The sequence below is a fragment of the Podarcis liolepis genome (genome assembly GCF_965112155.1).
Source record: "Podarcis liolepis genome assembly, chromosome: 2".
Classification (NCBI taxonomy): domain Eukaryota; kingdom Metazoa; phylum Chordata; class Lepidosauria; order Squamata; family Lacertidae; genus Podarcis; species Podarcis liolepis.
In genome coordinates, this window is record NC_139555.1 from 56,822,945 (window position 1) to 56,839,031 (window position 16,087).

Sequence of the window (16,087 nt, forward strand, 5' to 3'; positions counted from 1 at the left end):
AGTATAGCTTATTCTATGAGTTAAGTGTGCCACCTAGTGGAACACTGGGGGTACCTTTTTAAAGAACAAGTGGATAAGAATCCTTACAGATATCGCTATGGATACAAAAATACCAGCTTGCCATCTAGTGTTTCAATACACATTCCATTTTAATTGTGGTTTTTATTAATATTGCAACAGATTATAGGGAAAAAAATGACTTCTCTTTTTCACCATGTCAGTGACGAAAAATCTAAGTGAAAGACGAGGTGGAAAAGCTGTAGAAATGTCTCCCATGCCACTGAGATCTGTTGGCCAAACTACAAAAGTTCATCTACATCAGCAAAACAGAATGAGTCAAGTCCTTCAGGTTCCAGCTGTTAACTTGTATCCCATTAGGAAAAAAGCACCAGCAAAGGACCATGTGACTTTTAGTGAGTATTTATCTACAGGATTCACTTCTTAAATCAAATTACTATATAAAATGGGCAGATAGAAGGTTTTGCACGGCTAATGTTAAGCTATACTTACGGCATGTCAGTTTCATTTCCATTTTGATATAGTCATATCCTAGCATATATTTCACTATACTAGATTATAAAACCCTACAGTTTCAGCAGCAGATTGGATATGTTTAAATTTTTCAAACAAAATCCTTAATTTTAGCCTGATTTTGATAATGTTATATTATCCAGGACTAGTATTACTAAGTTTTGAAATATTGTTAAGATATATTTTTATGGTTTTAAAACGTATTTTATTGTATGGTTGATAAGTGGTTTGTATATTCCTTTGAGAATATTACTTCTTGAAAAATATATTAAATAACATTTGTATAGAGATTTGAGAAATCAAATTTTACATAAAGACAAATTAAGCCATACCAAATGTTTCCAAATCTCCTACATTTCATGGAAAGGGACACTGAGAATGTGAATTGTTTCTGCTAACTGTCTTGCAACTTTTATCAAATTCATGTAAACAAGAATGGGGTGATTCAAAATTCTGTTTTGAGGTTTGGGGACAGTATAAGTCAGTGTGTTTTATATATATATATGAACATCTCCCAACATAACTTGAGGCCTTGCTGAACATGGCTGGCTTTTAAAAGTTGTCTTCCAACAAAGTAACCTTCACAAAGGAGTCCAAGAATAATTTTGGTCATAGTTCAGTTGCCTTTGGACCATAAAAGATGTTTTTTAGGAACTCTTCAGTTTGAATTGTGTGTATAAGCATGTGTCTTGTTTTGTGACTGCTCTCATAGGTGCAGGTTCTCCTCAGAAGTCAATGAGTTTGTCTGAGGAAACAAACAGTAAAAAACAAGCAGAAGACAATATATCTATGGCATCTTCTTTGCATTCCAGTCCTCCTGCTTCTCCCCAGGACTCCCCACGCAAAGGTAGGAGGAGACACAAGTTTAGTCTTAACATGTCTCAGCTTAACTATATTTTAGTTTTCTTCTCAGGATCTGTCTTTCCTTTCCTCAGTAAACTCAAAAGATGGACTTTGGGTATTCACAAAAGGCATAACGTATTCACTGGGGAAATGAAAAGAAAATTCATGTGTTCATGGAAAAGACCATTGTGCCTGAAACCTTTCAGGAAAGTTTTTAACATTGGATATTATTATATTTTATTTATTGAAAGGCATTTATAAACCACTTAATATTTTACAAATCTCTTAATTGGTATAAAATATGAAAATAATGTAATTATAAATGCAACCTAAAACAAGTAGAACAGCTGTATGAAAACATGTAAAAGTGTATAAAATAAATAAAACAAAAATTCAGGGGATCACGCACATAATCTGATTTTATGGATCAGGAAAAGCTAGGGGGCGGGGGGAGATGGGACCGCTATAAGTAGGACAATGTGTTTTTTATGTGTGTTGATTCAATATACTATTTAAAAGGCCATAGTGTGTTTAATTAGCCAAAGGCCTGTGAGAAGAGGAATATTTCTGCCTGGTGCCTAAAGATATGTAACAAAGGCGCCAGGTGAGCCTCCCTTGGGAGAGCATTCCACAAGCTGGGAGCCACCACAGAAAAGGCATAGTGTCGCCACCCTCTACACCTCTTGTGGAGGGGGCAAATGAAGAGGGGCCTCAGATGGTGATCACAAGGCCCAGGTCTGGGTTGCAGGGTCCAGGCTGGTTCATATACAGTAATTCAAAGAACCATGTGTGTCATTTTTTTAATATATATATTTGATTATTCTTGATGGATTGCCAAAAGTTACTCCTGCTAGAATTCTTCTACATAAGCATGCTACTTTCATTAACTTTCATGTGACTCCATGAGGATTGCTTTGTCTCCTTTGATTACAGTTGTTGGATACGCATTCAGGGGTTGTTGTTTTCTTTAAGAACAACCTTGTTTTGATAAAAGTGGCCTCTGCCCTGTTTTGTATTTGTTACCATCTCATTGCAGAGCTAAAATTAGATTACTTGTTCTCTAACTAATTAAACAGGCACATCATTTTCCCCACTTTACTTAACTGCAGCTTATGTTTCCTTTTGTGCTGCATCCAAGTGTAACATTACGTAGATTAAAAAACAAGAAGAGTGTTTCTTTTACTGCCAGTGTGTTATTTACTTTGCGTGTTCCTTTCTTTGTAGCTGGTAATCCCCAGAGGTCTGATCACTGCAGCCAGATCAACCTCTCTGGCTCGTCCTCATCTCTTGCAAGCGAAGCAAGCAACAAGAACAGTGGACAGCGCAGCTACGGAATAGGTGGGGCTTATTTGCAAAAGAAAATCCAGCAGATGACTAGCAGGACAGCAGAAATATCAGTCAGTGCTGAAAAGAGGCAAAGTGAGGATGCCAGAGACAAGGCAGAGCTTCAGTATAAGCCCAGGAAAAGAATGGTCTCTCCCTTTGCAAGATTCAGGGAAAGGAGTATCTCCAGGGAAAGATCAGCTGTCGCCCGTGACGTGGACGCAAAGTGCATGCAGGAGGAAAGGGATAGAGCTGAGAAACAAAAGGACATAGACAGTAATGTGTTGCATACAGCCAGTAGCCATGGAAACAGTAGCTCTCTAATGTGGTTATGTCCACAGCTGAGGCACAAGAGAAGGAAGACTGTGTGACATGCCGTTCTGCCTGTGTCAGGCTTAAATCTGTATTTATATTGTAAATATTTATTCAGATATGTTAAGTATGTGTGACACCATTTTGAGTTTTTTCAGACATGGAAGCCGATATTAGCAAGAAATTCATTTTTACTTGTACATTTTCAGTATTAAAGCTGGAAGGACCACACTCCCTTTAGGAGCTTCTTAGAAGACCACCCAACCTCTTCTGTTGGTGATGGTTGAGAAAAGACTAGAAATAGACTTGTATCACAGCTTAATAGCGGATTAAGCCTTGTTCTGCAGGCTTTGTACGGAAGAGGAGAATACAGCGAGTGACAAACGGGTCATGCTTTCTGGAGCAAAATCCTTTTTTAAATATGCTTTATTATTTTGCTTTCTAGCCCCCTGCCACATACATGGTGACATGCAATTTCCAGTTTGGCTGCTGCATGATATGCAATTACATACATGCAGTTTTCATGGCAAGCAAATTGTGTGAAGCAGCTCTGTGTGCACTTCCTACTATTCATACAGTTCATATAGTGGTGTGGATGAGATAAACAGAACCGTAGTGGAGTAACTGCTTCACACAAAAGCCTTCCCATGTGGCCAAGCACATGATTTGCACCTAGGAATCAGCCCTTGTAGCTTGACCCTATACATAAGGACCATGGCACTTACTTTCAAGAAAGTGTGCCTAAGCTTGTATGTACCTTTTTCATTTTTCTTTTGGAGAGACCTCAGCCTGTTTGAAATATACAACAGTTCTCAGTATTTGCCCTCTTGTAGGGATAGCCTTTGAACTGTGTAGCCACAATCTACAATTATCATTCATATCACATCAGTGTGCACTACTATTCAGTTATGTGTAATTTGTACCCTTTTGGGATTTACAGTTTCATTTTACTTAAAAAATAATAATACAGGTGTGAGTGTTTTATGTAATCAAAGGTTTTAACTTCACTTCCCAACTGCTTTCATGATAAAGAGGTTTCTGCTTTTACTATATACTTAAAATGTTTCACAAATTTTCCCTAACATGTTGTGAGTAGATACATTTTGCCTAAAAATAACAATTCAAAATGCATCTGTTTACATTTAAGCTATTAGATCTATCATCTCATAAAATATCACACATGGTTACTTCCCGCTAATGAAAATATTTGTAAATTTGTGCATACCTCAAAGTTTCTGGATTTTATATCCCAAAATGCCAGCTTGCTTATTAATTGGGATTATTTCCATCTGTTTTGTATAAATTCATAGAGGTAAACACAGTTTTTTTTCATGGGAAGCAGTTCAAAGAGTGTCTCCTTTCAAAATAAATGCATTAATAAATCTTGGCCATGTATCACAGAGGCATATACATAGCCTATATGCACATACACAAGGGCACAGATAACATACATATTATTCTGGGAATTTCCCTTTCAAATAAGCAAGACAGCAAGCTAGTTTTTAAATTTGGGTGTTCTATATATGACCAGCTACAGCAAGAGAAGCTCGGCACTTATTTTTCCTGGATCATAAGCAGTATGTTGAGACCAGTTTCCTACCTTCTTTTTACAAGGAAATTACCGGTACTTTAAAAGCCCATATCCAATGAAGATAAGGGAGAAAAATAGAAACATGAAAAGTGCTAAGACATTGCAGGAATATACTTAAAAAAAAGAAAAGACCTGTCAAGGATTGGGAGCAGTGAGGAACCATGTTACCATGTGTTCTGAACCGTTGAATAAGTGATGGTGGTTTTGTCTGGAGTTGCCTGCAGACAAACTTGCTTGCTTGTTTTTTCAGTTGACAAATGGAAAATTGCTTATCTGATTGGCCCATCAGATTCTATAGCTTCACTCTGGAAGTCTCCTGGTTTACTTAATGGAGGCATTTTCAAAACTGCCAGTACTTACTACAATTAGCTGAAGCAAAAGAAATGTGATAGATAGATAGATACCCTTAATGTTCTTTTCTGCAGTGTTAAGATAAAGGTTTTGACTTGTCACTATTTTTGATATACTTACTGAGTGCCATAGTGCTTAAGTTGTGGACCAGGTTTCAGTAAGAGTTGAACATCAGCATGATATTACACAGCTTAGGAAGTTCACAAGTATGAAATGTGTATTGGTTATTGTTTTGCTGGCATCAATCTGTCTCAGGAGACAATGGAGGACTGCACCTTTGAGGTTGAGGTCAAGTTGTTGGACAGTTGCAGCTCCTGCTGTAGCTGTAAAGACAGATGCAGAAAAGACATGTTTTGTTGCAGCTGGGGCAGATAAAGGCTGCTGCAGATCCACCATAGTTTTTTCTCTCTTTACGCTCCTCCCAGTGATCATTTCTCCTCTGGCCACAGCTATGAATTCTTGACAGCTTGTCTCCAGGCACTGTGATCATCTGCAAGGGATTCCCATGTGGCAGGGTTAATGCTGCCAGCCTTTATGTTACATTTGCAGACATCTTTGTACTGAAGCTCGTGTTATCTCGTATGACGTTAAATCTGAATCTTATCTTTAAAAAATCCATTTGAAATGTAATGCACCTTAAATTGAACATACGGGAGTAGACAGTGCAACACAGTAAGGCTTAGCAAGAATATTGGTATAAAAATTCTACTTGAAGCTCATATTTGACTGGTTCACCACCAAAGTTAAACCACAGTTTAAAGCAAACTATGGCCTAAAGTGAATAAACAGTGTGCTAATGGGATGCTGCTCAGTTGTGCCTGATATCCCCTGCTTCTGCCCTTACTTCACTGGAGAGGCAACAAACCACAGGCTTTAGAATTAATTTGTGAACCCATTGCTTCTGGGGGTTTTTATTGCCTCTCAGCCCAGCAAAGACCGGAACAGGTACTTGTTTTGTTCAGATTGCCAGATAAGAAAATTACCAGCACATTCACCTTCTAAGGATTTGCCACAGTTGCCTGGGGTGAATGAGGTTTTAGCGATCCTAGCCAGCTTACTCTCAGCTGCAGTCCTAGAAAAGCAGTTCTTTCCGCACTGGGAAAACCCTGTGCAAAAAGAGCTTTTAAGCTCTCTGCCTTCCATGCTTATAATTTGTGTGATTTTAACCAGCTGGCCTCCAACTGTGTAAAGTTGAAATCACACATGTTAAGCAGCTGGAGTGAAAAATCAAGCTGTACCATATGATGGCCACTCTCAAATACCTGTCACATGGAAGATGGGGCTAGCTTGTTTTCTGCTGCTCTGGAGGGGACAACCTCAACTGATGGATTCAAGTTGCAAGGACGGAGAGTTTGACTAAACATCAGGAAGAGCTTTCTGGTAGTAAGAGCTGTTTGATGGTAGAATAGGCTCATTTGGAAGGTGGTGGACTCTCCTTCATTGGAGATTTTTAATCAGAGGTTGGATGGCCATCTGTCAGGGATGCTTTAGCTGTGATTCCTGCATTCCAGGGGACTAGATGGCCCTTTGATGTACCTTCCAACTTCACAGTTCTGTTAGTTACCTGTAGCATTTTTTTTCAGAACAGCAGGTAGAACAAAAATTGGAACTGTCATTCTAATGAATACTTTTCCTACGTAACCTAACTGAAGTAAATTAAAGCCAAACCGTCAACACAGTATCTATAGCCTATTTCAATCTAGATTTATGAACAGCTTAGATTTCATTAATGGCGGTGGGGAATGTTAGTGCAAATGAACATAAAATTACTTTAAACTGTTTGCGGGTGTATCTTGGGTGAAATCGTTGCAGATTCTTGATCGCTATTGACTGGCAAATTACTTTTCCTATGTATAGCTTCAGAATCAGAAGAATCTTTATTTGTATCAGCTACTAGCCATAGCAATAAAATAAAATACAATGTACTGAAGAGAGAGGTAAAAACTTAACTATACAAAATACATTATGGTTTATGTTTAGCTTTCAAAGAAGCCTTATCTGCAAATCCCATGTGGTGTTGTTGTTGTTTTTGCTTTGTTTTCATTGTATATTATAGCCATTTGAAGGAAAGCATGCAAATTGTATCCTTGTGACAAATGTTCAGAGTAATTAGTGAAGCGTTGCTCCACTCTACAGTTGATTTTATTCTCTTCTTTTGAATGAAAAGGAAGCTCAGTAACGTAAAATGAACAATTAAAAAGCCATTCAAGGGAGGAGAGAGAAGTGGTGGAAAGCATCCTTGTCTTTAAAATACCATAGCAGTGTCATAAATTAGCTGTCTGAACTCTTTAAAAAAGTTGAATCCTTTCTTCCCCTGTCCTCCTTAGGCTATGCCCTGATACCATCTGCAAAATCCGAGAATTTTTCAGATTCCAGCCACAGCGAGATCTCTTCACGGTCCAGCATTGTGAGCAACTGCTCTGCTGACTCCATGTCTGCAGCCCTTCAGGATGAAAGATGTCTGGCTCAGGCTGTTGTAGTTGTGGATTCAGTAGGAGCAGTTGAAAGGAAGGAGCACCCTCATCCGTCCTCTGAATACAGCCAGCCTTGCCCTGGGTAAGAAGTGATTGACACGTGAGAGAGTAGCGAAAGGATTTTCTGTTCAAGCCATTTACTGCCTATGCTGTAATCATGCTTACAGGTGCTATTAGCCTGCTGAAAACCACTTTTAGAAAGAGCAAAGTATGCTCCCTGCTCGGGAAATTTCAAGTTAGAATTTTAAACAGGCTATGATTTTCCCTATATTGGTAGGCCTTTAAATTGGTGTATTAATGTACATCCTAGAAAATGCATTAAAGCTGCAGGATTTAAATAAATTGCCTCTGGTATAGCACCAGGCACTGAATGTTCAAATATGTTATCCTGGAAAGCCCTGAAAAGATTTGCCATTTAAAATGTGTTCGTGTTCAAATGTACAGCGTGACCATGGTGTTTCGTGACAGTGCTTTAACAGCTCTGCTAAGCAAGTGGGAAATGTGCTTCCAGGCTTATGCCTAAGGCATAATGGTCAGAAACCTGGTTGCCGCTCTCAGAAGAGAAGATGGATTCTGCCAGTGGAAGGCTGGACAATACCAATTATAACTAAGGCCTCCAGGGTCTGTAGAACTTTTACCAACATTTATTTCTTTTGTAAAAAAAAATTTAAAATAAAATCTTCCCATGTCGATTCAATTAATGTTGCTGTTCACTAATCAATATTCAGTTAATCACTGATTCATTTAATAACTGTTTCTTGAAATGCAATAGCACTTGGTGCTCAGTACATGATTTGCCACGTCAGCATAGGTTAAAAGAAATCGCATAAAGATTGAAAATATAAGTTGTTGAAATTATTATTTCCTACAAGCAGGTAAAATTGTAGCATTTAGATGTGTAATGGCCTGATGCTTGTCTTGAAGAAAAGAAAGAAAGTAGATCATAGGGTTGTATTTAACTAACTTTCCTCATAGTAGACACACTAATATTAATGATCATGACTAACTTAGGTACGTTAATTTCAATTAGCTGACTACCACCCATAGAAATCAACATTTGCGGTTGGCAGAGCCTGTCGGAAGACTTGGCTAGTGGAAAGACATTGTAATGCAGTTGTAGACAATGTGGTTCCCTACAAATGTTATTAGACTATAGTTCCCATCAGCCTTGTCCAGTACCCATGTTGGCTGGGGCTGTTGGGAGTCCAACAATATTTGTAAGGCACCACATTGGATAACCCTACCATAACATTGTATTAGATATAATAAAACATAGATAAGTCTTCAGTAAAGTAGTACCTTGGTTCTCAAACAGAATGTGTTCCGAGAGTTGGTTAGACTCCCGGAACCATTTGAAAAGCAAGGCGTGGCTTCTGATTGGCTTGAAAGCCACGCTGGACGTTTGGCTTCCGAAATAGTTCGAAAATCGGAACAGTCACTTTCGGGTTTTGATCATTCGGGAGCCAAGGCATTTGAGATCCAAGGTACAACTGTATAGACACAACCAATGGTTAAGGCAAAAGCAGTCATATTTTGAACCAACTGGACTCTAAACTTAATTTCATACCTTGAAAATTTCCAAGAGTTCTGCTCAACGTGCTCAGTTGCAAAGAGGTGAGCAAGCATTTTACAGGCTGCCTTCAACCCTGGATGTTGTTGCCATTGAATTGCTTGCATGCTGCCTTTATAATGCTGCGGTCTTCGATTTCAGTTGGCCACTGTCCAGACCTCCAGTGATCCGAGGCCTGCCTGTCCCATCTTCCATGAGCACGGAGGAGATTTCCCACGAACACATCACGATAGAAGCAGCAGATAGTGGTCGTGGGAGCTGGACCTCCTGCTCCAGTAGTTCTCATGATAACTTCCAAAATATCCAGAACCAGAAAAGCTGGGACCTCTTAAACTCTTACCGCCACGCTCACTTAGAAAGGGCCATTGCTGAAGTAGAACCATCAAGCAGCTGCCCTGAAGAGATTCACTTGCAGCCCCACGCCCACTCAAACAGCAGCCGGCAATCCAAAACGGGCATGGACTTTGACCAATCCCGGCAGAGCTGGGCTTCATCGAGTTCTCTGTCAGACGCATATGAAGCAAACTGTGGGACAGTGAAGCGGCGAGGACTTGACAGCTTAGCAGTAGAGCAGGCTGAAGTTTTGGACTCCAAAGCAGGTGGCGATACAACATACAAAACTGTCACTTCCAGTACCGAGAGAGGCCTCATAGGTAAGCCGCCCAAAGGCTGTGGAAGCTCCCACAGCTGCAGTGTATTATGTTATTAAGCTGTTAAGAAATGACATCAGCAGATTGCATGTTAAAATCCAGTTTGTACATATGTTTTCAATCAAATAAATCCACAACGCAGAGTGTTTCCAGACCTCCTTGGGAGTAGGGATGGGATTTAAAGTAACAGAACAGCAACCTTTTTTTTTTTGCCTTACAGGGAAGGGAGCAGGCTTATGCAACAAGCAGAGGAAATCTTCCCTGTGACCTTTTCCAAAAAAACACCTTTCTGAGATATCTTTTTTGCAGTTTTCCAATAAGAATTTGGGCTGTTCTTTCTTGAGCCCTTTCATGCATTACACTGGAGATGACCAAGTTGGTGCAGAAATTGTCCACGTTGCAATGCTTTTTCCAGCCATTCAGCCCTGCCTCCTGCTCCCCTTTGCCCTTAAGGCAGAAAGAAAATATTCCCCAGGTGTCATTTTGCATTGCCATCAGCTTGGCCATCCTCCAAATGCTGAGTATCCCAGGAAGCATTTTGTGCCAAAACCAAATAGAAGTCATACCAAAATGACATATCAGGTCTTATTATTGAAGTCGGGAAATACGCCATAAAAATATAATTGTACACAGATTGTAAATCAGTTAAGAGAATACATAAATCATGGTGATTCTTTTATTGAAAAATATATATATCCCACATTGTCTTAGATATGAATGCTTTTCGCATTGAAGAAAAGGATATGGATACATTTTCTCAGGGGACTTCTCTCTCTTGCCTGCCCTTTCTTCCAATGTGCAATGATCTCTGCTCCTAGATGCTATACTTGCCCTATACCTCTTTCCTCCCTTTAACTCATCCTCAGCTGTACCATGTTACTTCATATCTCACACCCACATCAGTGTCCACTCCAGGCATCTTGTGAAAGAGGGTGAGATATGCATCCTCTTCCACCCGATAGATTGCCTTACATGCTCAGCTGCTGGTAGCAGTGCACATTCACGTACTGCTGCCAGTACCTTCCTACTAATGTTCTCAGTCAGGTATGAAATATAGGACGATACGGGAAGAGAGTTGTGTTTCATGACACTGGATATTTTGGCATGGTGTTGGCTGCATGTCTGGAATATGCTTTTTGGAATCCTTAGCTGACTGTTTTTTTTTAAAAAAAAAAATATTTGAAAGCCCTGCAAGGGAAGTTGTTATAGTGGGTTTGAGGGTATTGTTGCAGTTTTTCTTTTTGTGCGACCTCTGTGCATTGATCAGCTGTTTGTGATATTTGGGGATAAAGTGGGGGCATCCTGGCTTGGACCCTAGGTTGCTCTTCTGTCAATGTGAGGGACTCCAATCCAACAGAGGCTTCTGCTGGTGGAAGCAAGGAAGGAAGGAAGGAAAGAAATTTTTGCCAGTTCCTCTTTACCTATACAGCTCCCAGTGACACCTCCAGAGGGTCTCCTAATCACTTGGAGTATATTATCTTAGGGCACTGGGGAATAATAATAATAATAATAATAATAATAATAATAATAATAATAGTAATAATAATACAGTGGTGCCTCGCAAGACGAAATTAATTCGTTCCGCAAGTCTCTTCGTCTTGCGGTTTTTTCGTCTTGCGATGCACGGTTTCCCATAGGAATGCATTGAAAATCAATTAATGCGTTCCTAGGGAAACCGACTTCAGACCAGGTCCAGGGACAGTCTGTCCCCAGACCTCTTCTGAAGGCTGGGGGGGGGGGGACAAGGGCTTTTCTTCTCACCCCCAGCATTTTAAAAAACCCTGGGACAGCGGAGGACTTCTCCGCTGTCCGGGGCGATCTTAAAATGCTGGCGGGCGGCATTTTAAAATCGCCCCGGACAGCGGAGGACTTCTCCGCTGTCCGGGGCGATTTAAAAGCCCCTGGGAAGGCAGGCAGGGGGGACAAAGACTTTCGCCCCCCGCCCGCCTTCAGAAGGTGTTCCCACCCCCCCGCCCGGCTTCGCAGCAGCGCTACGAAGCCCGGCGGCTGGGGCAGGTGCTCCCGCCCCCCCCACCCCGCTTCGGAGCAGCGTTCCAAAGCGGGGTGGCTGGGGCAGGTGTTCCCACCCCCCGCCCGGCTTCGCAGCAGCGCTACGAAGCCCGGCGGCTGGGGCAGGTGCTCCCGCCCCCCCCCCGCTTCGGAGCAGCGTTCCGAAGCGGGGTGGCTGGGGCAGGTGTTCCCACCCCCCCGCCCGGCTTCGCAGCAGCGCTACGAAGCCCGGCGGCTGGGGCAGGTGCTCCCGCCCCCCCCACCCCGCTTCGGAGCAGCGTTCTGAAGCGGGGTGGCTGGGGCAGGTGTTCCCACCCCCCGCCCGGCTTCGCAGCAGCGCTACGAAGCCCGGCGGCTGGGGCAGGTGCTCCCGCCCCCCCACCCCGCTTTGGAGCAGCGCTACGAAGCCCGGCGGCTGGGGCAGGTGCTCCCGCCCCCCCCACCCCGCTTCGGAGCAGCGTTCTGAAGCGGGGTGGCTGGGGCAGGTGTTCCCACCCCCCGCCCGGCTTCGCAGCAGCGCTACGAAGCCCGGCGGCTGGGGCAGGTGCTCCCGCCCCCCCCCCACCCCGCTTCGGAGCAGCGTTCCGAAGCGGGGTGGCTGGGGCAGGTGTTCCCACCCCCCCGCCCGGCTTCGGAGCACGGGGAGATCGCTTCTCCCCACCGCCCCTTGCTTCAAAAGAGGTCTGGGGGCAGCGGGAAGCGCTCCCGCTGCCCCCGGACCTCTTTTGAAGCAAGCGGCTGCGCTTCTCCCCGCAGCCGCTTGCTTCAAAAGAGGTCCCGGACCTCTTTTGAAGCAAGCGGCTGCGGGGAGATCCCTTCTCTCCGCAGCCGCTTGCTTCAAAAGAGGTCCGGGGGCAGCGGGAGCGCCCCCGGACCTCTTTTGAAGCAAGGGGCGGTGGGGAGAAGCGATCTCCCCGCAGCCGCTTGCTTCAAAAGAGAAGACCCGCTGTCCCCGGGGCAAGCTTCGTTTTGCGAAGCAAGCCCATAGGGAAATTCGTCTTGCGAGGCAACTCGAAAACGAAAAAACCTTTCGTTTTGCGAGTTTTTCGTCTCGCGAGGCGTTCGTCTTGCGGGGTACCACTGTAATAATTTTATTATTATTTCTACCCTGCTCATTTGGCTGAGCTTTCCCAACCACTCTGGGCAGCTTCCAACAAAAGATTAAAAATACATTAAAACATCAGTCATTAAAAACTTCCCTAAACAGGTGGAATTGTGAAAATTGCCTTCCCCTTTCCCCCAGTAGGGGGATCCAAGTCTTTGAACACAGTTTCCTTTTCCTCAAAGTGCATTTGAAGCATATTTCACTGTAGGAACAATTAAATTCATGTCACTGGCAGCTTTTAGCCATTTTGATAAATCAAAATGGAATTAATGTCAACAAGGGGGAGCTGCTGCAAAATATTACAACTGTGCGGAGTGTTGCTGTTCAGTATGCCAACCAGCTGTGCATTCTTTTGGGATTCATAAATTCATTTTTCCACCCAGCCAGTTTCTTATTCAGCTCTCCCCCCCAAAAAACAGTCAACATTATGTAGCCTTGTTTAGTTTGTATCTGTCTGTCCATCTATCCATCCATACACACATTTCTGCAGGACTTGAGGTTCCCATATGCCTGCTAGCACATGGGTAGGCAAACTAAGGTCCAGGGGCCAGATCTGGCCCAATCGCCTTCTAAATCCGGCCTGCGGATGGTCCGGGAATCATTGTGTTTTTACATGAGTAGAATGTGTGCTTTTATTTAAAATGCATCTCTGGGTTATTTGTGGGGCATAGGAATTCGTTCTCCCCCAACTCCAAAAATATAGTCCAGCCCCACACAAGGTCTGAGGGACAGTGGACCAGCCCCCTGCTGAAAAAGTTTGCTGACCCCTGTGCTAGCACCTTCCTCTTGTGTGTGCATGGTCCTCTTTTGGCTTACATAGGGCTCCACACTCACCTCTGAACATTGGAAACAAAGGGAATGAGACTATCTGTGAAAGGTTTGTGACATGGCGCAAGCTGGAAGAGGAGAAGGAAAGAAAATGGCACGTCTGTAGACCAAAGAAAGGGAATTCACAATTTTCAAACTGAGAACCACCTCTCTAGTAGCTGGCCCATTTTGTCCTTTTGCCCCACGCCATTACAGTTTTAATTCACATTCTTATTAGTGCCAGTGTAAACAGGATTTCCACAGTTCAAAATTAAAGGAAAACTAACGAGATCAAAGCAGGAATAAGCAGTTTTGCAAAGAGGAATTGTCAGGAAGTTAAATGCCAGTGAAATCTAATTAATAAACCTTTTCCTAAGGGCATAGCTTTTTCATCAGAGGGTAATTGCGTCTCCTCAGATCACCCCCCAAAATTTGGGCTTGCATTACATTTCATCCTCTGCCTAGCTCTAAGGCAAAACCAACATTGCCGAATGAATGTTTGGGTGGGGCAGGGGTTACACACCCAGTCTATGTAAGCCCAGCATTCTCTACTCTGAGGAACGTCCTCTCATTGTTCCTGTCTGTTCTTGCCACCTTGATCAGTCTTAGCATTTTGCCAGCTGTCTGCTTTTCCACAGACCTGACATGCAGACACCCGCAGAATCACAGAATTGTAGGGCTGGAAGAGATCCTGGGGATCATCTAGTCCAACCCCCTGCAATACAGGAATTTCTTGCCCAACCTGACGCTCCAGCTCACAACCCTGAGATTAAGAGTCTCATGCTCTACCGACTGAGCTATTCAGCTTAGACCACCTTTATCTTTTATCAAAGGATATCCCCAAAGCCTGCTCCTTGTTTGATTTTGCCATTTATTTGCTAGCAACTAAAAGGGCATCACAACAATTGTCTGTACATGATATTAGATTAGTTTATCAGTATATAATCTAGTTTTCACTTTTGCACTTGATTTATAGAAGCCAGCTGTTTTGGAATAGAAACTTAGAGGGGGGAAAACCTGTTGCAAATTGTGTTCCTTGGCACTGTAAATAAACTTAATGTTGAAATTTGGCATAGTTTAGAACTGTCAGATGAGACTGGAAATGCATGACTTCAGCTGCCCTTTTTTGTTCTTTTCCAGTGCTTACATTGCCACTACTTCAAGGTTTCACACTAGCAAGTGGTAGGACTACAGCTCTGTACCAATCTGTCGATGGAGTGTAGTGAGCTAACCATTTAGAGTGGTCTAACAGTGGTAAACTATTGGAATATACCTTAGGAAATCTATGTAAGAGCTGTAGGTTTTGAATTGCAGAAAGGGCCTTCCAGTGGTATTACAGAATGAATGTAACACATAAAATTGCAACTTAAGAGTGTGTTGAATTGATACATGCAGCTTCTTAACTGGCAGAGTCCCTCTTAAAAATATAAAGAGGTATAGAAATGAATTTAATAATAATAATAATATGTAACTTATTTGGATAACATTGACATTCCCGTGTTAACACCATTTGTCTGGCTTAGACTACCTTGGTTACCTACTTTAGGATAAAGAAAAGTCATATTTGAAGATGAGAATGGGGTAGTCTTAAGACAAGAGACAAAAGCTTCACAAACTAAAACTTACTTACTTGCTAGTCAAAATAACAACATGGCTACCTATCTGTTACTTGCTAGTGTCAAGGTGAATTGTAGGTATTTTAATTATATTTATTGCCAAAAATGCTGGCAGTATGACATATACAATAATTGAAATTAATGCTGTAGAATTCTCTTATATATCTGTGGGTGCCGGAATATAAAAGGTTTTGAAAGTCATCGATCAGGAAATTTCACTCACATAGGAACAATGAAGTAAATTCTCAGGTTTGGAAATGTCAAGAATGTTTGTATTACAGATAAGTTACGTGTGTGTGTGTGTGTGTGAGTGTGTGAGTGTGTGTGTAAAGTGCTTTGTCTAGTACAGTGGTACCTCGGTTTTTGAACATAATCCATTCCAGAAGACCGTTCAACTCCCGAAATGTTTGAAAACTGAGGCACCAAGGGCTGGCTGCAATTGCAATGGAGAAAATTGGGGGGGGGGGGGGAAACCTCAGCGGAAGCTGTTCGACTTCCAAGATGCATTTGAAAACGGAAGCATTTCCTTCCAGGTTTCTGGCATTCAGCTTCTGAAACATTCGGCTTCTGAGACATTGAAAAACCGAGATACCGCAGATTTCAGATTGCTGTAATCAACTAGCCTAGGATTACAAAAAAAATATAAAAATAAATACCCTGTCTGTAATCCAGTAGCGGACCATGAATTTGAGGTGTCGAAAGATTGGGGTTTTTTTTTTGTTCTTTACTAAAAGATCTGCATATTTAAATATTCTGCACAGTTCATAATTAGTTACATTTTTATAAGTACCGTAAATAATTATGTGTCTTTAGAACACTTGTATACTTCTACACCAACAGCTATTGGGCCAAGAACCAAGGCAACTTTTGTTTCCTGAAGCCAATATAGCTGCTACCTCTGCCC

At 42.3% G+C, this 16,087-nt stretch overlaps 1 protein-coding gene across 9 annotated transcripts in view; it reads left to right on the forward strand.

Moving 5' to 3' along the window:
* RAPGEF6 (Rap guanine nucleotide exchange factor 6) overlaps positions 1–16,087 on the forward strand; it is a gene marked incomplete at its 3' end in the record, with an annotated part of 139,346 nt that overhangs the window by 113,746 nt on the left and 9,513 nt on the right. For all 9 annotated transcript variants that reach the window (XM_083487940.1, XM_083487945.1, XM_083487942.1 and 6 more), the window contains 5 exons: positions 222–413; positions 1,244–1,378; positions 2,599–2,712; positions 7,279–7,507; positions 9,137–9,648. In XM_083487940.1, coding sequence (XP_083344066.1) covers positions 222–413; positions 1,244–1,378; positions 2,599–2,712; positions 7,279–7,507; positions 9,137–9,648 — 1,182 coding nt within the window. The remainder of the gene's footprint in view (positions 1–221; positions 414–1,243; positions 1,379–2,598; positions 2,713–7,278; positions 7,508–9,136; positions 9,649–16,087) is intronic.